Here is a 24,646-nt window from a genome sequence, read left to right as displayed (position 1 = left end):
TTTGATATTTATACTTGATATCTATTATTTAAAAGAATTTTTTTTTTAACTTATGTTTATTTTTGAGAGAGAAAGAGTGTGAGCTGAGGAGGGGCAGAGAGATAGGGAGACACAGAACTTGAAACAGGCTCCAGGCTCTGAGCTGTCAGCACTGAGCCCAACATGGGGCTTGAACCCACAAACTGTGGAATCATGACCTCAGCTGAATTCGGAGACTTAACTGACTGAGCCATCCAGGTGCTCATATTATTTTTTTTAAATATTTATTTTTAAGAAAGAGAGCGAGGGAGAGACAGCACAAGTTCTGGGGGCGGGGGTGCAGAGAGAGAGGGACAAAAGATCTGAAGTGGGCTCTTTGCTAAGAACTGAGTGCTAGATGCAGGGCTTGAACTCCTAAAAGGTGAGATCATGACCTGAGCCTAAATCAAGAGTTTGGATGCCCAGCTGACTGAGCCACCCAGGCATCCCTATTCTGAATTACTTATTTTTTGTTTTAGAGAGAGAAAGTGTGAGCAGAGGAGGGGACAGAGGGAGAGGGAGAGAATTTTAAGCAGGCTCCATGCTCAGTGTGGAGTTTATTGCAGGGCTTGATCCCGGGCCACTGAGATCACGACCTGAGCTGGAATCAAGAATCGGTTGCTCAACTGACTAAGCCACCCAAGGGACCCTGTAAATACTTTTAGGTGAATAACTGGTATTTCCTATCATATGAAAATTGAATTTTTATTCCATTTGGTGTGGGTGGTTTTATTAAGTTTATAAGAAATTGATAATTGCTAATTGCAAGTCAAAACTAAGGTGAGACACTGTTTTCTAGTAAGAGTTCTTACCTTGGCACTATTGATATTTTGTACTGAGTAATTTGTTGTTGTGAGAGACTGTCCATCCTGTGCATGTTTAACAGCATCCCTGCCTTACCTATTAGCTTCCATTAGTACTCCGCTATCCTACCTCCCCCAGTTGACAACCCAAATGTCCGCAGGCATTGACAAATGTCTGGTAGAGAAGCAAATTGTTCCCAGTTCAGAACCAATAATCTAAGATGAAGACTAGAAAGTTTGAAAACTCTTTGTTGATTGGATAGGGGAAATAATGGCACTCATACTTTATGGATGATAGTGTTAATTTACACAGCCAACCAAGGGGAATAGTTTGGGAATATTTATCACAATCACTGTATTCTTTGATGAATTCCAGTTTGGGGGCTTTATCTTACAGATATTCCTTCATTATTCATGCAGCATTGTGATAGCAGAGACTGGAAACAACCTGTGTGTTCATCAGTAAGACTAAATTATAGTGCATCCTGAGTCATTGGAATGTTTGTAGCCGTAAACAGAAAGAAGCTGATTATGTCCTGATGGAACAATCTCCAAAATATATTAAAGTTAAAAGAAAGCTAAGACACAGAACAGTGTTTGTAGTATGCGACCATTTATGTAAGAGAGGAACAATGTAATGTTTGTGTGTGCATAGCCTGTGTTTGGAAATATTAAAAAATTTTTGTTTTTGAGAGAGAGAGACAGTGTGAATGGGAGAGGGGCAGAGGGAAAAAAGGAGACACAGAATCTGAAGCAGGCTCCAGGCTCTGAGCTGTTTGCACAGAGCCTGACGCAGGGCTCAAACCCATGAACTGTGAAAACTGTGAGACTGAAGTCGGACGCTTAACTGACTGAACCACCCGGGCACCCTGGAAATAAAATTTATAAACTGATAGTACTTGGATGGTGAACTTGATGTGTAAGGGATTAGTGTGAAAGGGAAGTCTCCTTTTTGCTGTACTTTTTTTTTTTTTTAATTTAAACCAAGTTAGTTAACATAGCATAATAATGATTTCAGGAATAGAATTTAGTGATTCATCACTTACATATAACACTCAGTGCTCATCCCAACACGTGCCCTTCTTAATGCCTATTTAGCCCATGCCCTCAACCCAGCACCCTTCCAGCAACCCTCAGTTTGTTCTCTGTATTTAAGAGTATCTTATTGTTTGTCTCCCTCTCAGTTTTTATATTATTTTTGCCTCCCTTATGTTCATCTGTTTTGTATCTTAAATTTCACGTGTTAGTGAAATATATTTGTAGTTCTCTGACTGGCTTATTTCACTTAGCATAACTCTCTAGTTCATCCACTTTGTTGCAAATGGTAAGATTTCATCCTTTTCAATTGCCTAGCAACACTCCATTGTATATGTATACCACATTGCTTTTGTCCATTCATCAGTCGATGGATATTGAGCTCTTTCCATACTTCAGCTATTGTCGATAGTGCTGCTATAAACATTGCGGGTGCACGTGCCCCTTTGAATCAGCATTCCTTTATCCTTTGGGTAAATACCTAGTAGTGCAATCATTGGGTCAAAGAATAGTTCTAGTCTTAATTTTTTTTTTCCTATTCTTAATTTTTTGAGGAACCTCCACACTGTTTTCCGGAGTGGCTGCGCCAGTTTGCATTCCCACTTTTTTGAACTTTTGAATTTTGATATGTGTTACCTAGAATATTTTGCAATGAATAATGACTACTTTGTTTTTATGGACATTTCTGGGAAAAGTTTAATTTCATATAAATACTATGTAAATACATATATATACTATATAGTTATGACTTTTTTTAATGTTCATTTATTTTAAGATAAAGAGCCGGTGGGGGAGGGACACACAGTGGAAGAATACCTTGCAGGCTTTGCATGATCAGCACACAGAGCACATCGTGGGGCTCAGACCCACAAACCATGAGACAGTGATCTGAGCCGAAACCAAGAATTGGCTGCTCAACCAATTAAGTCACTCCATGTTAGTTAGACTTTATTCAGACTTCTGAGAAACTAATTGTAAGAAAGGACAAGTAAGTTTAGCTATATATGTATTTACTTATTCTTTTATCTTTCTTAATTTTTTATTTTGATGTGTAGGTTCCATGGAAGCAGAGGGGCTATATCTGTTCATTTTATACCCTTCAACCACCACCATGGGACATGTAAAAGTGCTTGGTAAACAGTTTATTGAAGGAATGAATTACTGAGAGAAGAATGTAGCTTGGGGGAACCATTGTGTTAAGTACTTGAACACTTACTACTTTAAATCCACAAATCTGTAACATGTACTTTTAATATTTTTCTTTAGGAACAAAGACTCTGGAGAGTGTTGTACTTAGTAAAATGAATTTTGAGTCTTTTGTAAAAGATCTTCTTCTAGTTCGTCAGTATAGAGTTGAAGTTTATAAGAATAGAGCTGGAAATAAGGCCTCGAAGGAGAATGATTGGTATTTGGCATTTAAGGTAATTATCTTCCTTTTTAATTTGTTTTTTTTTTTAAGAGTAGAAAAAATAAAGATATAAGGGAAGTCTGTGTGTTTAAATGTTTTAACCAGGTTGTGGTAATAAAATACTTTGAGAAACTAATATTCTTTATCATGTGGTTTTAAAAATCACAGTTTAATAGTGACTTTGAAATTCACTAAATCCTTACTATGAGTATGAATACTCTGAGCTTTGTCAGTATCCCTGAAACCTAAATGATATAAGAGACTTTACATAAAGTTGAATGCCAGCATTAGACAGAGATTTGATTTTACTGTTTTTAAAGTAATGTACAGATTTACTGTATTCCAAATATCTCATTTATACACATTTGTAATATGTTTATATCTTTGTATGTGCCTTTCTCTTCCATTATATTTATAATATTTCATAAGTCAGATACTTGGTTTAATGCTGATCATTCCTTGGTGTCTCTAGAAAGGCACCTGTGCCTTTAGGAGATAGTAGTGCTATTTTATTTTGTATAATGGTGTCTTCATTGCCAGTCTGTAAGGTGCTGTTTTTGGTTGTTCAACTGCAGTGCCTATAGAGTAGGTTCTGGGTAAATACTGGAATAAATGAGTGGTTAAAGTGTTGTTGGGAAGTTTTAATTTATTCTTGAAATAAATGTGGTAACGGGGACAATGCTCTGGGCTCATAGTCAGCGTATTTAATTTCTTTTCTCCTCTCTCCCTCTGGGTGTCCTTGGTGTACTTCCCAACCTTCTCCTGTATCTCTTTCTCCCTAAACAGTAAAATTAGAAGGTTTTTAATTCTGTTTTCCAACATGAAGGTCCTGTGAGTTTTTTCTTGAGAGATTTAATAGTCTGTCTAAACATTTGATCCTCGTATTACCTCAAATATAATATTCGGTCTTTGTTCCATATTGTGTGCTTCTCCCACCTGCCTTTGTAAATACAGTCAGTTACTGAAGATTATATCTGGGAGAATTTAGCTTTCTACCTTAACAGAGTTTACTGGGAATGTTCATTGGTGTTTTACTGAGAAAATTGGGGCTTTTACTAAGTTTTAGTCTGTGTCTTGAAAGTTTTTGGTGGAAAATTGAGGTACCACCAAGTGATGTTTTCTATCTCATTTTTCACAGAACTCCATTAGTAACAACACCAAAATGTAAAATCCTAAATTTAAGAGATTACCATGATTATCCCATCATACCTCATTCCTCTGTGTCCTGTATGAATCCTTCAAGATGAATTCACTGTAACTCCTACCTTTTAAGTCATGGGGAATTTTTTTCAAATATATATCTTTATCAGGTTAAAAAGATGGTATCTTAATCCTGACATTTTAAGAAGTTCAGATCTAAAACTGCAAAAACTGGTGTATCATGACATTTTCTTGGCTTATTCTCTTGTAAAGTATTAATGATATTTAAAGTAGTCTCTATGATTGATTTCTTTCCTATGTTCTCAATGGTATGTACAGAGTGGGAAAAGATCTTGGATACAATCTAGTTCACAGATTACCAGTCTTATCATTTTCAAGGACCCTTAAGAACCCAATTTTATTAGCTACTTTTCCCTTTAGAAAGTTGAAAGGTGTGCTTCATAAACTGTGTGTGCAAATCCAAAAAATTTGTGCAAAAGCATGTTTACATGTGCAATTGAATTGGTGCTTCTAAAATTTGATTGCAAAGTAACACTGTTTTTCCATTTCAATTTTTAAAACCTGAAACATTTTATTTTTAAATAATCTCTACACCGAATATGGGGCTCAAACCACAACCCCAAGATCAAGAGTCACATACTCTACTCACTGAGCTAGCCAGGCACCCACCCCTCCATTTCATTTTTTAAATTATTTCTTTTTATTTTACAGAGAGCACTAGCAGGGGTGGGGGCGGAGAGAGAGATTGAGAGAGAGAGAGAATTCCTTTTTTTTTTTTTTTTTTTTAATTTATTTCTAGGAGAGAGAGAGAGAGACAGCGTGAGCAGGGAAGGGTCAGAGAGAGAGGGAGTCACAGACTGAAATAGGCTCCAGGCTCTGAGCTGGCAGTCAGCACAGAGCCCAACGCGGGCCTTGAACCCATGAACGGCGAGATCATGACCTAAGCGAAAGTCGGACGCTTAACTGACTAAGCCACCCAGGCACCCCTAGAGAGAGAGAATTCCAAGCAGGCTCCATACTTAGCATGGATCCTGACACGGAGCTTGATCCTACTACCCTGTGATCATGACCTAAGCCAAACTCAAGAGTCAGATGTTCAACCAACTGAGCTGCCCAGACACCCTCTTCCTTTTCATGCTTTAAAAAAATTTTTTTAATGTTTTATTTATTTTTGAGAGGGAGAGACAGCGTGAGTAGGGGAGGGTCAGAGAGAGAGGGAGATACAGAATCTGAAGCAGGCTCCAGGCTCTGAGCTAGCTGTCAGCACAGAGCCTGACACGGGGCTCAAACCCACAAACTGTGATCATGACCTGAGCTGAAGTCAGACACTTAACCGGCTGAGCCACCCAGCCTCCCCATTCCTTTTCATTTTTGATCCAGATTTTAATCAACAATCCATAGTTACAGGGTATTTAGAATCATATTATGAAAAAATAAATGATTGTCATGATTATGATGCTAAAATCCTTCAAAAACTATTGGGGCACCTGGGTGGCTCAGTTGGTTGGGCGTCCAACTTCAGCTCAGGTCATGATCTCATGGTTCATGAGTTCGAGCCCCACATCAGGCTCTGTGCTGACAGTTCAGAGGCTGGAATCTGCTTCAGATCATGTGTCTCCCTCTTTCTCTGCCCCTCCTCCACTTGTGCTCTGTTCCTCTGTCTCAAAAATGAATAAATGTTAAAAAAAACCCAAAAAACTCTTGAATATTGGTTGCTTAAGTTTGGCTGTCACTGTGGTCATTTGGACTATTTGTGACTCCTGTTTCATACCATGGGTGCTCAGTTGTATCAGAAAATGCCTCCTATTAACGGCTTCCTATCAGCTTCTGATCAGGTTGAAATATGTATTCTCACCCACTGACTTGACACTGGTCAAAAGTGAAGTGACACTGGCTGACACCAGCCAAAAGTGAAGAAACTTGACCCTTTAGTTGACTTGTACGGTCTTTTTTTTTAAATTTTTAAAATATTTTTATTTATTTCTGAGAGAGAGAGAGAGAGAGAGCGTGAGCAGGAGAGGGTCAGAGAGAGAGAGAAACACAAAATCCGAAGCAGGCTCCAGGCTCTGAGCTAGCTGTCAGCACAGAGCCTGATGCGGGATTCAAACCTATGAACTGTGAGATCATGACCTGAGCCGAAGTCGGACACTTAACCGACCTAGCCACCCAGCCGCCCCGACTTGTACAGTCTTACAGAGAGATTTCTGATCTTTTTGAAATATTGAAAATAGGTCAGGGACCCTTTATTTGGAAATGACTGATGTGAAACTGTCTCTGCATTTTACAGATAAATATATTAATAGAGAATTGACTTTCCAAAGTCAGTATTTTTAGCCAATAATACTGCTCTCCTATGTGGTATAGCTAGTTGACAAAAATACAATGTGCAACCAATAGGTAGGCATTTTTGCAGGATGTAGAAATGTAAGCATATCATTGACAGCATTATTACTTTGGATACCTTAATGATTGCGTGTGTATAAATCCAGCTGCCAAATTGCAAGTAGGCTTCACATCTGGTGCAGAGCCCAGCGTGGGGCTTGAACTCAACGACCCTGAGCAAAGATTAAGAATTGGATGCCTAACTGACTGAGCCACTCAGGTACCCCTCCAGCTGCCAGATTTCAAACTGAAAATCTTTTTTGATAACGTTTATTTTTTAGATATGCCCAGATGTCCTGAAAATAATTGGAAAAATAGGAAGGGTACTTTATAGAAAATAAGGTAATAGTAATTGGAATATAGTGTTATAAATAATTTTGGGGGATAATTCTTATTTCTTATTAAATTTTTAAAGTGCATTCAACAATTCTTAAAAATTTTTGTTTATTTTTGTTAAGGCTTCTCCAGGTAATCTTTCTCAGTTTGAAGACATTCTTTTTGGTAACAACGATATGTCAGCTTCCATTGGTGTTGTGGGTGTTAAAATATCTATAGTTGATGGCCAAAGACAGGTCGGCGTTGGGTATGTTGACTCCATACAGAGGAAGCTAGGACTTTGTGAGTTCCCTGATAATGATCAGTTCTCCAATCTGGAGGCCCTCCTAATTCAGATTGGACCAAAGGAATGTGTTTTACCAGGAGGAGAGACTGCTGGAGACATGGGGAAACTGAGGCAGGTAAGGGAATCAAGTCTAGTGATGGAGAACCTCAGTCTAGGAAAGGTTCTAATTAACATGCTGTTGTTTTATTTAAGGGAAAAAAATAGTTTAAAAGTCAAATTTTTTGGTATTTAATTACAGTAATTTTTTATTTTGAGGATTATCTTGATGTTTATCTTTCACAGAAACTTTGTATCTTTAAGAGGACTGTAGAACAAGCTGTTTCTTGTTTAAGACTTATTCTACTTCAGATTCATCCATCCTTCCTTCCTTCCCTTCTTCCTTCTTTCCTTCCCTCTCCCCTTCTCTCTCCTTGCTTCTTTCTTTCCTTCCTTCCTTCCTTCCTTCCTTCCTTCCTAAAAGAGTAAGAGAATGCTATCTTAAAGGGATCACAGCTGATGAAAGGAATGCTTTCACAGTTGTGAGGGGAGATGATTTAGGTCCATTAAAAGAAAAACAATTTATTACCGTATTTAGCATGGATTTATCAAGTAAATAAGATGTAGATCTTCAGTTTAAGATAGTTTAAGTGGGACCTTTAGCCTCTTATTTGAGTCTTTTAAAAAAATTCTGTTTATACTGTTTGATTATACTGTTTGTGTAAGTATATGGGTTATTTAGGTATTTAAGGAATGTTGTAGCCCTTAAGGATTCTTTTCTTTTCATGGGCTTCAGATACTGTAAGAACTGCTTTGGAAAATAGAAAATCTATACTGGGCATTGTTAGTATAGATAGTATCTAAGCAACTTTCCATAAATACTATTCTATTAAGAGTTTTTTACTATTGGGACTATTTTGGGGAGGGGGCTCTTTTTAAAAACCTTTATATGAACATACTTTAAAATTTCCATAAAAACTTAGTTTATATAGATCTTAAAAATATGTGTTAGTATATATATCTTCCCAATGTCTTGCACAGTATATAAAAATTTAATGTGGGTTAATAATTGTTCTTCCTATACTTGTCAGGTGATAATAATTTTTTCTCATTTCTATTTTCATTCCTTTTCTCAAAGTAAGTTAACTTATTTCTTGTAAAATAGGTTATTCAGAGAGGAGGAATTCTGATCACAGAAAGGAAAAGAGCTGACTTTTTTACAAAAGATATTTATCAGGACCTCAACCGGTTGTTGAAAGGCAAAAAAGGAGAGCAGATGAATAGTGCTGTCTTGCCAGAAATGGAGAATCAGGTATGTAGATTACAATGTGAATTTACTCTTAAATTATAATCATGGCTTTTGGAAGGCTACTTCTTTCATATCTCTCAAAAGTCTCAACTGTGGATCACTGATTTTAATTAAACTTGTTTTTACTGTGATAAACTTGTGGAAAATTTAAGGAAATGATTAGGAAAATTGAAACATAACCTTAAATATAATTGCATTATATTTATACAACATACATCCTTGAGGCAAGAAAGAGTTTTATTGATTTCACAGGAAAGAGCCTGCCTGATTAAGGTCACTTAAGTGGATGAGATAGCATAGTGATTGTAGGGTGGAAAAAAGAGCTTTCAGAGCTTTATAATGTACAAGTTGTAGAGCCTTTAATAAATTACTTCATCTTTCTGAGAGGGAATTTCATTATTTGTTAAATAGATAATCTTGAGGGATTGTTGGGGAGATCAGGAAGGAAGAAGAGTCAAAGTATGTATGTGTGTATATATATATATATATAGAGAGAGAGAGAGAGAGAGAGAGAGAGAGAGAGAGAGCGCGAGCACGCGCGTGCAAGTGAGTGCACGCACATAATGCATAATAAATACTACACCTAAACAGTTTGGCTAAAAAATTGGCACTGATTATGTCTGTGTAATAGTAGAAGTGAATATGGAAACAATGTAATTTTTATGGGATTTTTCAGTGGTTGAAACGTTTCTTTGTTTAAATCTTCGTGGTCGGTATGGCTTGAGATATAGTTTTATTGTAAAACATTGGAAGCTCTTGACAGGATGTTTGTCGGTCCCTGACCAGTGAAATGGAAAGTTCTGTTGTATTCTTAAAAAGACAGGATAAGCTGTATGCCTTAGAATTCTCAAAGTAGATTTTATTTTTTATTTTTTATTTATTTTTTTAATGTTTTATTTATTTCTAGGAGAGAGAGAGAGAGGCAGCGTGAGCAGGGGAGGGTCAGAGAGAGAGGGAGTCACAGACTGAAACAGGCTCCAGGCTCTGAGCTGGCAGTCAGCACAGAGCCCGACGTGGGGCTCGAACCCACGAACCGCGAGATCATGACCCAAGCGAAAGTCGGACGCTTAACCGACTAAGCCACCCAGGCGCCCCTCAAAGTAGATTTTAAACTAGAATGGGACTATCATTGACTGTCATGATTTTGTGGTCATTGCTTATCATGTAATAGTTTGATTCTTATAAACTACGAAATTGTTTTACTTTTTGTTTGTTTAACATAATCAAAAGCCAGTATGTATAAGCAGTAATGCTAGTATTAGAAACTTATCACTTGAAAATATGAAGAAGCTTTCAGGGCTACTAAAAAGTTTTTATCTGTACTTAATGATGACACTGCAGGAAGTTCTTATGACAGCCTTATACATTTGCTGGAGTTTGGCAGGGACAGGTAGATGACTCTTTTCAGTTAGGGAAAGCAGGTACAATTCACAAGGAATCTAGTCTAGTCTCAAGTAGATTTTAATATGTAGGATTTGTCATTGGGCTGTTGATTTGATGTCCTGAACTATTTATGTTACAGTAACGACATAGATTATTTAAACTTTTTATTATTTAAATATACATGTAGGAAAGTACATATGTCCTAAGTGTATAACTGGATTTTCATGAATTTTAGATCCCCAAATAACCAGCATCCGTGAAGCAGAATAGTATCAAGGCTTCAGACCTTTTTTATGCTTGCTTTCAGTCATTACCCCACCAGGAGTAACCGTGGTTCTCACCTCTTGCTAGCAGAGACTAGTTTGGCCTATTTTTGTGGCTTATATTAGTGGAATCATATAGTTTATACTCTTTTGTGTCTGGTTTCATTTGTTCATTATTGTTTGTAAGATTTATCCATATGGTCATGTGTTACCCACTGTGTGTTTTTGTACTCTTATCTTTGGTTGGGTAGTATTCCATAGAGGAGAACATGCCGAACTTCGTTCATTTTACTCTTGGTAGGTATTTCAGTCATTTCCACTTTTGACTATTATAAATGATTCTACTCTAACAGTAAGTTTTCACTTTCTAAAACCAATTTTTTAATCTTAAGAGATTTATTTAAAATTTGTCTGATTTTTCTTGGTTTGGATTGGGAAGTAACACCAAGGAAAATTATAGTGTTCAGAATTTATTTTCATTTTGCTATTTGTTTTTTTTAAATACCTCTAGGATTCTAGTGATAGAATCTTTAATTTGTTTTAATGTTTATTTTTGAGAGGTGGGGAGCAAGGGGCAGAGAGACACAGAATCCAGGGCAGGTTTCAGGCTCTGAGCTGTCAGCACAGATCCTGATGTGGGGCTCAACCCCACAAACCACAAGATTATGACCTAAACTGAAGTTGGATGCTCAACCAGCTGCACCCCTAGAATCTTTAATTTTTTTTACAAAATTTATTTTTAATCTTAGGTTGCAGCTTCATCATTGTCTGCAGTAATCAAGTTTTTAGAACTCTTATCAGATGAATCAAACTTCGGACAGTTTGAACTGACTACTTTTGACTTCAGCCAGTACATGAGGTTGGATATTGCAGCAGTCAGAGCCCTTAACCTTTTCCAGGTAAAAAAATAACATGTATTAAAAACATTTAATGGTTAAAAAATGTTTCCTTTGTTCTATACTGAAAAATATTATTAAGGAGCTTAAATATTTTGAAATATTATGCTTAGAATACATATACAGCTTTAAATTACTATATTTTTCTAGTTGCAAGCTATATAAATAGTATTCGTCCTGGCTTTATGAACAAGTTTATTATATTAATGGCAGTTTTTAAAAAAATTAATTTTGAAAAGTTTTATGTCTAAAACTACAGTAATTAGTTTTTTTTTTTAACTTTTTTTTTTTTTTTTTTTTAATTTATTTCTGAGAGAGAGAGGCAGCATGAGCAGGGGAGGGTCAGAGAGAGAGGAAGATACAGAATCTCAAACAGGCTCCAGGCTCTGAGCTAGCTGTCAACACAGAGCCCAACACGGGGCTCAAACCTACGAACCATGAGATCATGACCTGAGTCAAAGTAGGATGCCCAACCGACTGAGCCACCTAAGCACCCCTAAAACTACAGTAATTATAAAGTGATTTTGGTTTGGGGAAAATTACACAGCAGAAAATCTATATTAATAGGTTGAAAGTTTGATTTTAGGAACAGGAGGTTTTGTTTTAAGAAAAAATTTTATTTCTTTATATATGTTTCACTTAAAAAATAACAAAAAATATATTTTTTAAGTTTATTTATTTTGAAAGAGCAAGCATAAGTTGGATAGGGGCAGAGATGGAGGAGAGAGAGAATCCCAGGCAGGCTGTGCACTGTGCAGAGCCTGATGCGGGGCTGTAACCCATGAACCATGAGATCATGAGCTGAGGCTGAACCAAGAGTTGGGCTTAACTGACTGAGCCCCCCATGTGCTCCCCAGAAACATTTTTTAAAACTTTATTTATTTTGAGAGAGAGAGAGAACATATGCAAATGTGTGTGGGGAGAGGGAGAGATGGAGAGTGAGGGAATCCCAAGCAGGCTTTGCACCAGCAGCAAGGAACCCGATATGGGGCTCAGACTTATGAACCGTGAGGTCATGACCTAAGCTGAAACCCAGAGTTAGATGCCCAACTGACTGAACCACCCAGGCCCTCTTACACATTTTACTTTAAGAATCACCAGAACTGTTTCATTTCCTCTAATGGACTCTTTCTACCAGTTATGTTGGCCTTCAACATATGGCCGTAGCAACACATATGAGTATGTGTCATGCATTTATCATGCACACTTACACACATTCTGAAGCACAATGAGACACAATCTACACTTTCACACAACTGGGGGCCTTTCATGTGCAAATGGTCACTGGTGTGCTTTACTGAAGACTTTACATGGGCTTGGTCTGGCCATTAATCCCAGTTCTCCAGAGAGGAGTTAGGATGACAAATGGGTCACCACATTTTGGAGATCATAAAAGAATGGAAATAAGGGTTGCTAGGCTAAACGTGAGATGGCATCTTAGAAGCCTCCATTTTGACCATGTGGATTCAAAATACCCAGGTGCCGTAGTATAGACGGACACCCAGCCTGACAGTGAGCCGGCTAAGGAAGAGGAACTTCTGTGCAAATTTCTCATTTAATATCTGAAGAATATTAAGTGTAGCACAGTAAAGTTTTCACTAATGAGCATGCTCTTCTTTCTTTTTTTTTTTTGTTTACTAGGGTTCTGTTGAAGACACCACTGGCTCTCAGTCTCTGGCTGCATTGCTAAATAAATGCAAAACCCCTCAAGGACAAAGGCTGGTTAACCAGTGGATTAAGCAGCCTCTCATGGATAAGAACAGAATAGAAGAGAGGTATATTACTAATGTACACTTCTGTAAGCTTTGAGTAACTTCTCATTACTCCACAAGATTATGCCTTTACTCTAATAGGCACATTTGCTCCTGTATTTTAGCATCTGATTGCACAGAGAGCTAGCTACATAGAGATTGAGTAGTAAGGATTTAGATTGATTTGATAACTTATTTTATTAATAATTATTTCTGCTATAAAAAAGTAAAGTTTTATCAGTGAGATGGATGGTGTTTCAGAACATAAACTTAAGAGCCTGAGTACCTTGGTGCAAATTATGTCTCTAGCACTTATTAGCTGTGTTATCTTGGGACAGTTATTTAACCTCTGTGTTGCAGTTCCTTTCCTTCTAAAATGACAGTAATGACACACCTATTTTTTAGGGTTGTTATGAAGATTGGGTAATTTAGTATGCATAAAGTACTTTGATGAAGGCCTGGCGCATAGGAAGCACTTCCTTTTAATTATTTTAGAAGGGGTTTAAGGCAACCTAAACATATATTCCAGAAAATCACTATAATTGAGAAAAAGAAAGGTTTTATAATTTGGCTACTTGAATATGATTGACATTTGGGTATATTTTATTTTTATCTTTTGTTTTAGATAAGGATTATAAGACTTTTAAAAGAAATATATATAAGAACATAAATGCTAAGTGTGCAGCTTGGTGGATTTTCACAAAGTAAATACAGCAGTGTAACAACAGTCAAATCAAGAAACAACATAGGTAGCATCCTAGTAACTCCTGGAATCTCCTGTTAGTTATTACCCCTCCTCACTTCAAAGTAATCACTGTCCTTCTAACATCACAGATTAATTTTGCCTGTTTTTGAACTTTATATAAATGGAGTAATTTTAAATGACTTTTTTAGGGGGCGCCTGGGTGGCTTAGTCGGTTGAGCGTCTGACTTTCGCTCAGGTCATGATCTCACGGTTCGTGGGTTCAAGCCCTGCGTTGGGCTCTGTGCTGACTGCCAGCTCGGAGCCTGGAGCCTGTTTCAGTCTGTGACTCCCTCTCTCTCTGACCCTCCCCTGCTCGCGCTGTCTCTCTCTCTCTCTCTCCTAGAAATAAATAAAAAAATATAAAAATAAAAAAAAAATAAATGACTTTTTTAGTATTTGTTTATTTTTTGGGAGAGAGACAGAGCACAAGTGGGGAGGCGGGGTGGGGGGCAGAGAGAGAGGCAAACACTAAATCTGAAGCAGGCTCCAGGTTTGGAGCTGTCAGCCTAGAGAGCCAGATGCGAGGCTCGAACTCAAACTGCGAGATCATGACCTGAGCTGAAGTTGGATACTTAACCAACTGAGCCACCAAGGCGCCCCTAAATGTGTCATTTTAGATGGTTCACTCTTATATTAGTCTTTTTTTGAAACATAGTTGTAAATCGTAATATAGTTATGTGCCCCAATTTTTCCCCACTTATACTTAAATTATCATAAACAATTTTTACTGTTGCTCTTTTATCTTCTCGTTCGGCATTTTTTTTTTGAAGTTTATTTACTTTGAGAGAGGAGAGGGTGCGAGCGGGGGAGGGGCAGAGAGAGGGAGAAAGAATTCGGAGGAGGCTCATACCGTCAGTGCATAACCCGGTACTGGGCTAAATCCTGTGAACTGTGAGATCTACCTGAGCCAAAACCAAGAGTTGGTTGCTTAACTGTCTGAGCCACCCAGGCACCCCTCATTCACTTAAGAGTTTTTATTAAGTACATAGCATTTTACCCTTATTTTACCTTTCTTAGTAATTAGGTTCTTTTTTTTTTTTTTTTTTTTACTTTTTTTTTCTAAGAGAGAGAGTGTGAGCAGTGGAGGGTCAGAGAGAGAGGGAGACACAAAATCTGAAACAGGCTCCAGGCTCTGAGCTAGCTGTTAGCACAGAGTCTGACATGGGGCTCAAACCCACGAACCATGAGATCATGACCTGAACTGAAGTTGGCCGCCCAACCGACTGAGCCACCCAGGCGCCCCAAGATTCTTTTTTTTTTTTTTTAATGCATTTGTTTTTATTTTTTTAGAGAGAGTGAGCAGGGGAAATCAGCAGAGGGAGAGGGGTAGGGAGAGAGAGGGAATCTCAAGCAGGCTCCACGCTCAGCACAGGGCTGATCCCGTAACCCTGGGATCATGACCTGAGACTGAATCAAGAGGTGGATGCTCAACTGACTGGGCCACCCAGGTGTCCCAATAATTAGGTTATTTCTTTTCTTCTTTTTTTTTTTAATATTTATTTATTTCTAAGAGAGAAAGAAAGAGACAGCGTGAGCAGGGGAGAATCAGAGAGAGAGGGAGACACAGACTCTGAAATAGGCTCCAGGCTCCGAGCTGGCAGTCAGCACAGAGCCCGACGCGGGGCTCGAACCCACGAGCTGCGAGATCATGACCTAAGCGAAAGTCGGACGCTTAACCGACTAAGCCACCCAGGCACCCCTAATTAGGTTATTTCTAATGACCGTACTTTGTACCTAATTTTCCATTGGGCAAATTGACATTTCCCGAATAGGTAAAAGATGTGATCATTTCCCGAATAGGTAAAAGATGTGATATTTTTATGGCTGTGATGTCAAATCACTCAAGAATTTGTTGAATACCTACTGAATGCTGATGATATACAAAAGCATAATGATTTTTTGACTATTTGGGACGTTGCCAGGCATCCATAAAATAGTTGGGCAGTATGATAAGACACCCTGTAAATAATTATCAAACTGAGTGTTAATCCTGTGGAAGAGCCTTACAATAAAAATAACTCAGGAGGTTAGTGGTTTGTGGATGTGCTGGTATTTTATTGAAAATGCAGAAGTTGACGGGTACCTGGCTGGCTGAGTCGGTAGAACATGTGAGTCTTGATCTCAGGGTTGTGAGTTAAGGCCCCACACTGGGCATGGAGCCTACTTAAAAAACAAAGAAAAAACAACAAAATGCAGAAGTTGAGATGCTGTGGTGACTTTCTAAAGGCAGATTTACTGGGGAAGAAGAGGGGATTTAATAACTTAAAGGAAGAAATAGGAAGGATTAGACAATTGCAAGTAAATAAAGTGGTTTACAGTTTTAAATTTTGTTTGTGAATAAGTGATAACATTTACACATCTCAAGATTCAAACAGAACAGAAGGTTACACAGTGATAATTCTCTTGTCCCCAACTTTACTAGAATCTCTTCCTCAGGGCCTCTGTGTTTGACAGCTCAAGGGACTCATTTCTTTCTTTCTTTCCTTTTTTTAACGTTTATTTATTTTTGAGAGGCAGAGACAGAACATGAGCAGGGCAAGGGCAGAGAGAGAGGGAGACACAGAATCCGAAGCAGGCTCTAGGCTCCGAAGTGAGCACAGAGCCCGACATGGGGCTCTAACCCATAGATGCGAGCTCATGACCTGAGGTGAAGTTCGACGCCCAATTGACAAAGCCACCCAGGAACTCCTCAAGGGACTCCTTTCTTATTGTACTGTATGTGAGTTGCCATGACTGCCCTGGAAGCAATCAGTCTTAATCAGTTTTTTGAGTATCCTTTCATGGAGAGTCTTTCTATAATATAACAAGCAAAAATTTATGCTATTGTCTCTCATCTTTCAGTGTTTTTTTTTTTAATAGAAAAATTAGGTAATTTAACTCTCAAGTGCTAGATCATTGATTATATTTTTAACTTTGGTCTTGTGTGAACAGAGCAAGTGTCACTTGTACCCGTCTGGCTTAACAACTGGAACACCTATGTTGTTTACCCTCTTCTGAAACCTGAGATGTCATTTTTATATTATTTGCCAGAGTAACAAATTACATTAGAAGATTTGAAAATTAGACTTTTTTAGAGGATAAATAAAGGTTTCTTCGCAGCACATAGCAATAATTTCCAAATCTGGTAGTCTAAAAAGACTTATTAATTAGAATAGTATTTGCTAGGATGGCTTTAATAAGTCAGAATATGATCTGTTTTTCTGCACCTGTAAGATGAGAAGAAATATTTTCTCCTTTTCATCTTGGTGAGAATTTATTGTTTGCCAGCAATTAGAAAAGCCCTTGGTTTTCAAGACCAAATGCTGAAAATCACAAAATAGGAGGAGAAAGTTATACTCCTTATACGAGTTCTTGTTTGGACAGTCTCCTTGTATTATCTCCCTTTCTCAGTTCTACCTGCTGTGATACCTCGGACTTCCTAGTTTACACCTTCAGGGCTCTTAGGGCGAATCCATTGCCTCCCTCTGAGGATTTAGGATTGATCTTTCTTCAGGGTAACAGTCAAATCAAGTTTTCTGCTTCTTTTATCATTATTTAGGGGTTATTTATAGAAGAGTAAGTTGTGGAAGTCTGTAAGTGAAGAGTTCATTTTAATTTAATTTTCTTTTTTTAATACATTTATTTTATTTTATTTTTAAAGTAAACTCTGCCCCCATCATGGAGGAATTCATGACCTGAGATCAAGAATTACATGCTCTACTGATTGAGCCAGCCAGGTGCCCCAAGGGTTCATTTTAGGGGTGCCTGGGTGACTCAGTTGAACATCTGACTACAGCTTGGGTCATTATCTTGGACTTCTTGGGTTCGAGCTGCGCATTGGGCTCTGTGCTGACTCTGTCTCTCAAAAATAAACATTAAAAAAAAATGGAAATTACATTGCTGTTGGGTGAATTCTGTTAAGGAAAGCAAAGATTTCTCTTTTTCTTTTTTCATTAGAGAAGAAGTAGGGACAGATGTCACTAGATCTCTGAGTTTGGTGCACACATCTTATCAAGGACAGTAGCCCAGTTGATAGGTTCAGGAATAATGAAGAAAGTGGGATTACTTTTACATTATTGCCAAGCTGTTAGGGGGAGGAGGATGCTAAGACTGGTATCAACTTTGTGCCAGGTACTTTGCTGAGCATCTTCATCAGCTCTCTTGTGGTGGGGACTGGATTTAAAGCCAGGCTGGCCTAACTCCAGAGCCCTTGCCCTTAATTGCTGAACTGTATTTATTGCTTCTATCACTGATACTTAATTTGATCCAAATTGGATTTTAACATCAGAAATGAAACATATTATTTTGCCTCTCATTCAAGTTATAGCCATGGAATCGCTTTATATGTTGTCATGCTCATGTTTCCATTTCACTAAAACCTACTTGTATGGAGACTACAAATATTTTTATTTTTAGCTAATGGGTTAATTATTTTTATCTCCAATGAGAATGATAAGTTATTACCTTTTAGGAGTGAGTATCTAGGTATTTCTCCTTTTTTGTACTTTTAACAAATTAGGAATTATAATAACTCTGCCACCTTTTGCCTTGTTGCTTCTGAGAGAGCAAGAAAGGTCACTCTACTGGAGTCCTCTAAAACAAATTGGCCAGGGCTGCCTGGCAGGCTCAGTAGGTAGAGTATTTGACTCTTGATCTCAGGGTAGTGAGTTCTAGCCCCACATTGGGGAAAGAGTTTACTTAAAAAAAACCAAAAGTATATATACAGAAAAAAATTCAGCCAGGATTCTCATCCTTGCCACATTTGCATAAGCCATCATGGTCTGATACCACCAGAAATACAGCCTCAATATCTGTGTGCCACTGGAGTTTCCATCAGTATGTAAAGGATATAGGCTTCATGAAGTTGAATTAAGTGAGCTTTCTTGAGTGGGTCATCCACGGGACTTATCTTACTGCAGATGTCCAGGATACATCTACCCTAGTGTTAGCTAGCTTTTTGTACGTAAATTAAAAATACTTGAATTAAAAAAAGAACTATTCACATTACTATTTTTTTCACTTGTTTTCTTTTTTTAAAAGTTTATTTAGAGAGAGAGTGACGGAGGGAGGGCAGAGAGAGAGAATCCTAAGCAGGCTCTGCACTGTCAGCTCAGAGCCTGATGCAAGGCTCAATCTCAAGAACCATTAGACCATGACCTGAGCCAAGATTCAAAGTCAGACACTTAACCTACTCAGCTACTCAGGTGCCCTATCACTTGTTTTCTGATATGTCCCAAGGAGTCCTCATGTTTGCTCATATACTAGGACTGTTGCTTTTAATCTTGTACGTTTTTGTTTTTTGTCTTTCCATAGATTCATATGAAGCCTTGGTAATTTTAAAGTTAGAATTCTCTAAAGAACATCGAATACATGATAGCGAGCATATTAAATAGTTCACTGTTAAGAAATTGCTGATGGGGGAGCCTGGGTGGTTCACTCCATTGAGAGTCTGACTGTTGGTTTCAGTTCACATCATGATCCCATGGTCGGTGAGTTCCAGCTCCATACTGGGCTCCACACTGATGGTGAAGAGTCTGCCTGTGATTCTTTCTACTCTTCCCCTGCTTGTGCTCTTTCTCTCTCAAATAAACATTAAAAATTTTTTAAAGAAATTGCTGATGAAATCTTTTTTTATATTGACTTCGGTATTCTTACTGCTTTCTAGTTTAAAATTGAATTATTTCTTTTTATATGAAATTTAGTATGATTACTGTAACAGTCTTGTTAGAAACCTAAGTCTCTAGGGGCGCCTGGGTGGCTTAGTCAACCAGGCATCCAACTTTGGCTCAGGTTATGATCTCGTGGTTTGTGGGTTCGAGCTCTGTGCTGACAGCTCAGAGCCTGGAGCTGCTTCAGAATCCATGTCTCCTTCTCTCTCTGCTCCTCCCCTGCTCACATTCTGTGTCTCTCTGTCTCAAAAATAAATATTAAAAAAAATTAGAAACCTAAGTCTCTGAATAAAAGTATTGGTCCTGTAAATTTAGATAAATGATGGTGATGCTTAGGTGATAGTATGTCCTGCTTTTTGAGGCAGTGTACTCCTAGGGTCCGTAGACTTCTTTCCAGGTTGTATTATCTTTTTGTGGAAGGGCAACTTTAGTTAATAGTCCATATTTTGTGGAAACAGTGGTTTGGAGGTCATTAGGGGAGTATAGTTTCTTCATAATGGTGAAGCATTGCTCTAACCTCTGAGGAAGAGCCAGAGGGCTTGCACTCCATCGCTTTCCCACCATTATTTTCTCTGCTTCTAAATCAAGTTTAGTGGCAGTGCTTTATTCTGCTCTGAGCTCATCTGCTTGGCCCTTTGAAGTTCATTTGTCTCCTGTCCAGCCTGCACCACAAAGGCAACTGTGTTTCCGGTGCTTTCATAGGGTCCACGGAATTTCTTGTGCTCTGTTGGCCCTTTGTCATACTGGCCTCTCTCTTTAGCTGTCTTTCTCCATTAAGAGTTGCTGGCTTTCATTGCTACTTGATTCTTACCTTTTTTTCCTCCAATCATATTTATTAAACATATCAAAATTCGGTGTACGAAGTGACCTTAAACCTCCTGCTTCAAAACATGAACCTTTCTTACTAATATTTTGATAAGTCCATTGAGTATCAAAAAGCAGTTTAAAATTCTAAAATTAATAGAAAGGTGCCGAATGCACACCAAATAAATGGTCTAACATTAGTACAGGTAGGATTGAGCCCCTATGACAGGCTGTTGGAGAACTAATTTGAGATGTCAAGAGGCCATTTTGTGCACTGCCACTGTGATCGTGTCATGTTTTTGGATCATAATGTTCCTATTATCTGATTCTAGACACACCACAGGAGCATCAGGAGGGTCTGAGGTTAGCTTGCTACTTGTTGGGCTAAAACAGCACCTCAGCATGCTCATCTGAGAGGGCCCCGCGGCAGCCCAGATTAAGTCCTTGTGAATCTGCACAGGACTCCCAGCAGTGGATGGATTTTTCACTGTGTCCTTCGAGTGCTGCTCCAAGGTCACCTCCATCCCATCCACAGTCCACGTGGCCAAGGGTCCTGCAGCACATTGTGTTGTCCTTTTCCCCAGGTCTGGAGCATGTCTCCTCTTATTTTATTACATGACAAGTTACAGGGACCAACCCAAAATTTTTACTTTCCTTGAAAGTCTTCAGTTGTTTCCCACTTCTGAGCAAATAATCTCCTCCTAAATCTTTTACTCTATGGCTCTTAGAAGAGATGTTGCTTTTTTCTTTCCAAAATCAACCTTTTCATTTTATGTCTGGACATACTTTTCCCCTAATCCTTCTGTGCTTCAGTTTTCCAGTGCACTCTATACTTTTCTCCCTTCAAGTCTCTACTATGGCCTCCTATCCCAAGTAATGTTCCCCAAGTCTTATCTCTGTAAATCCCAACTGTTTAAAATATAGGCAAATACAATACCACAAAGTGAAGTTTCCTAGCTCCCATAGGAATCCTTACTTATCCACATCACATTTCATTGCATTTTGTATCTCAGTTGTTACTCAGCACTAACTGTAAGATCGAGCATGTCCTTCTCCACGATTGAATATTCCTTAAAAGCATTTCCTCTCTTTATATCTTGCCATGCTTTTTCTTTTTTAATCTTCTCAAACCTACCAGAATATGCATCAGATGAGTGGCTCTGGCTACATTTAACTGTACCAAATTTGTTCTCAGCCATATAAATATGCTGTCATGAAATTCTAGTCGACTATTTTTACAATGAGAGATCAGAAATGCTAGTTTTAAAGAAAGGACAGAATGTGGATTTTAAAATACCAAACATTTTATGATTAATTTCATGATTTATTCTGTCTGAATTTTAGAGATGAACTGACCCTAAAAAATTATCTGTACTCCAGTCAGTTTGCAAATTAATGTGTCAAATTGTGTATAGCTGAGTAATTGTATTGAGGATTGACAGGTATACTATGTTATGTCAACAGTAACTTTGGATCTTCTAAAATTGTGATTCTCTAAGAGTGGCATTGTCATAGAAACAGCAGAGCAGTCCTTTTTAAAAGCTTTATTAGCCAGAACATAAACTGACACTGTAATTATTTCTGAAATGGTGTACTGAACAGACTTGTGAAACTAGTAATTTTTTTGGGCTTTTAATGATACCTGGGCCAGAGACTGAGGGAGTGGTATATATTGCCTTGTCCTGTATGTTTTAGAAGCTGTTTCATTCCTGTCCTATTTAACTTCTTAATTCTCATACTGAAAATTTATGTTCTTATGTAGTGTTAATCATTTATTTTTTAAGGACACAAAGTTTGCTTTAAATATTTCCTTGGAGGAGGGGATACACTTCTACACAATGAAGAGAAACATTTTTACAGTTCAGAGGTCTTTATTTTTTTTACTTATGTCGTGTCATAAATTCATAAGGAATGGATTCCAGCAGTTCAGGCTCTTTCTCATTCTTTCAAAGCATGCCTTTCTGTGTGCAACAGGCTGGTGCTTCATTTGGACCCACGTATCCTTTTTGTGGCTTCTTTTTTCTCTCTGATCATTTTATTTCATGGGCTTCAGGAAGCTGAGTGCTTAATACACTCAATAGGCACTAGTTCTCTTGGCAAGAATCTTGCCCTTGTTTGTTTACAGCATTGCTTACAGCATGTAGATAACATGGGAGACTCTTCCAGTCTTGCCATGGTAACATTTGGGGGTGTTCTTTTTTGAACAGTGCCATTCCCTTGATGTCTGCAGCGTCACGATCATCTTTCCTGTACATGTGCATGTATGTGGCTAAAGGATCATCTCTCTGTTTTCTAAAAGGCCTAGAGAACATAGCGGGTGCCCCTCTTGTCCTTTGTCTTGGTCATTTGGGTGGATTACTGGAAGATGGTGGTATGTGCCAAAAGATGGTGTTGATGACTTAAGACCCATTCCCTGGTCAGTTTGAGAGGAAACAGTGATTAAATAGTTGGAATAAGGAAGAAGCATGGGAAAATTCCTTTTTTTTTTTAATGTTCATTTATTTTTGAGAAAGAGATAGTGAGCAGGGGGAGGGGCGGAGAGTGAGGGAGACACAGAATCTGAAGCAGGCTCCAGGCTCTTGAGTTGTCAACACAGCCCAACACGGGGCTCGAACTCATGATCCGTGAGATCATGACCTGAGCCGAAGTCTGTCGCTTAATTGACTGAACCACCTAGGTGCCCCAGCATGAGAAGATTCTTAATCAGAAATATCTTCTCTGTGGAGGGGCGCCTCGGTGGCTTAGTCGGTTGGGCGTCCGACTTTAACTTAGGTCATGATCTCGCGGTTCGTGGGTTCGAGCCCCGCATTGGGCTCTGTGCTGACTGTCAGCTCAGAGCCTGGAGCCTGTTTCAGTCTGTGACTCCCTCTCTCTCTGACCCTCCCCTGCTCACCCTGTCTCTCTCTCTCTCTCTCTCTCTCTCTCTCTCTCTTCTCCTAGAAATAAATAAAACATTAAAAAAAAAAAAGAAATATCTTCTCTGTGGATTCTTAACATTTACCTGAGAGTCTTGGGAAAATGAGAAAGAGAAAGTTGAGGGGTCAGTCAGCCAAGCATCAGGTTCTTTCATCCTTTCCTCATCCCCTTACACTGCTTTCCTTGCTTTTATCATGAGAACTCAGGGATTTCTTGTGATTGTTAGGACTGAGGCTTTATCAAAATGTTGGTGCATAAGAAGCTCATAGAAATTTCACAGCTGAGTCCCAGCCCCAGGAATGTTGTACTATCCACCTCCAAGTGACTTCCATGCTGGTGATCTAGACCAACCTTGGAGATGCCCAGTTAGAGCCAGAGGCCTAGGTAGGAAGGCTTTATTATCCAATTTGCTTTATTGGATTATGGGACTTAACTGTTCAAATTCTGGTTTGTCTTTTAAATTTAGAGTACCACCATTAGAGATCTTTTCTGGAGTAGTGAGTGCTTATAGCCCCAGGGCCTAGTACACAATATAATACCAGCTCTGTAGCAGATTTTTACTCTCCACGAATTTGCCATACCACATATATCTGCTGCCAGCTGCCTAGATATTATCTTGACATTCTATAGAATTTTAGTTATTTTTCTCTTAATTTTTATCTTTTAAAATGAATTTTTTTTTAAATTTTTTTTTTTTTTTTAATTTCTAGGAGAGAGAGAGAGAGACAGGGTGAGCAGGGGAGGGTCAGAGAGAGAGGGAGTCACAGACTGAAACAGGCTCTAGGCTCTGAGCTGGCAGTCAGCACAGAGCCCGACGCGGGGCTGGAACCCACGAACCACGAGATCATGACCCAAGCGAAAGTCGGGACGCTTAACCAACTAAGCCACCCAGGCGCCCCTTAAAATGAATTTTTATTCAAGTTTCTTTAAACCAGTGTTTCTCAGTCTGGGGCACTTTCCTGCACAAGGGAACATGTGGCAGTGCCTGGAGATATTTTGGGCTGTCACTGGAGAGAGCAGTGTGTAGAACTCGGAGATGCTATTAAAGAGCACAGAAGAGCCCTCTCAGAACAAGGAATTGTCTAGGCTAAGTGTCAGTATTGTTGCGATTCAGAAATCTTGCTTTAAATATAGGTGGTCATCATGTGATTGCTGTGGGGGCAGCATAATTTTCTCCTCATATAATACGCTGGATGAACATTGTGGTAATAGAGGAATTGTAACTGTTGATGAAGAGCTAAGTAAATACTTAAGAAATTTAGAAAGCTGATTTGTTTCCTTTCTCTGTCCTTATGTAATTTGAGAGCTAATTTACTGCTCATATAGTTTACAGATATAAGGAAAATGGTTGCTCATTGGTAGCCTTCTGAACGTAGGACCATCTGCTATGCCTGTGGCTGTTTTCCTTATGTTTTTAATTTTTTTAAGTAGGCTTCACATACAACATGAGGCTTGAATTCACCACCCTGAAATCAAGCGTTGCATGCTCTACTGATTGAGCCAGCCAGGTGCCCCTTCTCTACCTT

The 24,646-nt window shown here is 38.6% G+C and overlaps 1 protein-coding gene and 1 pseudogene across 1 annotated transcript in view; one reads left to right on the top strand and one right to left on the bottom strand.

Annotated features, from left to right (window-relative positions):
• Positions 1–24,646, top strand: part of MSH2 (mutS homolog 2) — an 85,819-nt gene that overhangs the window by 7,677 nt on the left and 53,496 nt on the right. The window contains exons 2-6 of the mRNA XM_039245949.1: positions 3,123–3,277; positions 7,266–7,544; positions 8,571–8,717; positions 11,110–11,259; positions 12,898–13,031. Of these exons, the coding sequence (XP_039101880.1) occupies positions 3,123–3,277; positions 7,266–7,544; positions 8,571–8,717; positions 11,110–11,259; positions 12,898–13,031 (865 nt within the window). The remainder of the gene's footprint in view (positions 1–3,122; positions 3,278–7,265; positions 7,545–8,570; positions 8,718–11,109; positions 11,260–12,897; positions 13,032–24,646) is intronic.
• Positions 20,459–20,728, bottom strand: LOC120241030 (annotated as a pseudogene).

The sequence above is a fragment of the Hyaena hyaena genome, unplaced genomic scaffold, assembly GCF_003009895.1.
Source record: "Hyaena hyaena isolate Hyena2069 unplaced genomic scaffold, ASM300989v1 scaffold_274, whole genome shotgun sequence".
Lineage (NCBI taxonomy): Eukaryota > Metazoa > Chordata > Mammalia > Carnivora > Hyaenidae > Hyaena > Hyaena hyaena.
Note: the sequence above shows the minus strand (reverse complement) of the source record. Positions and strands in the feature narration are given on the sequence as shown.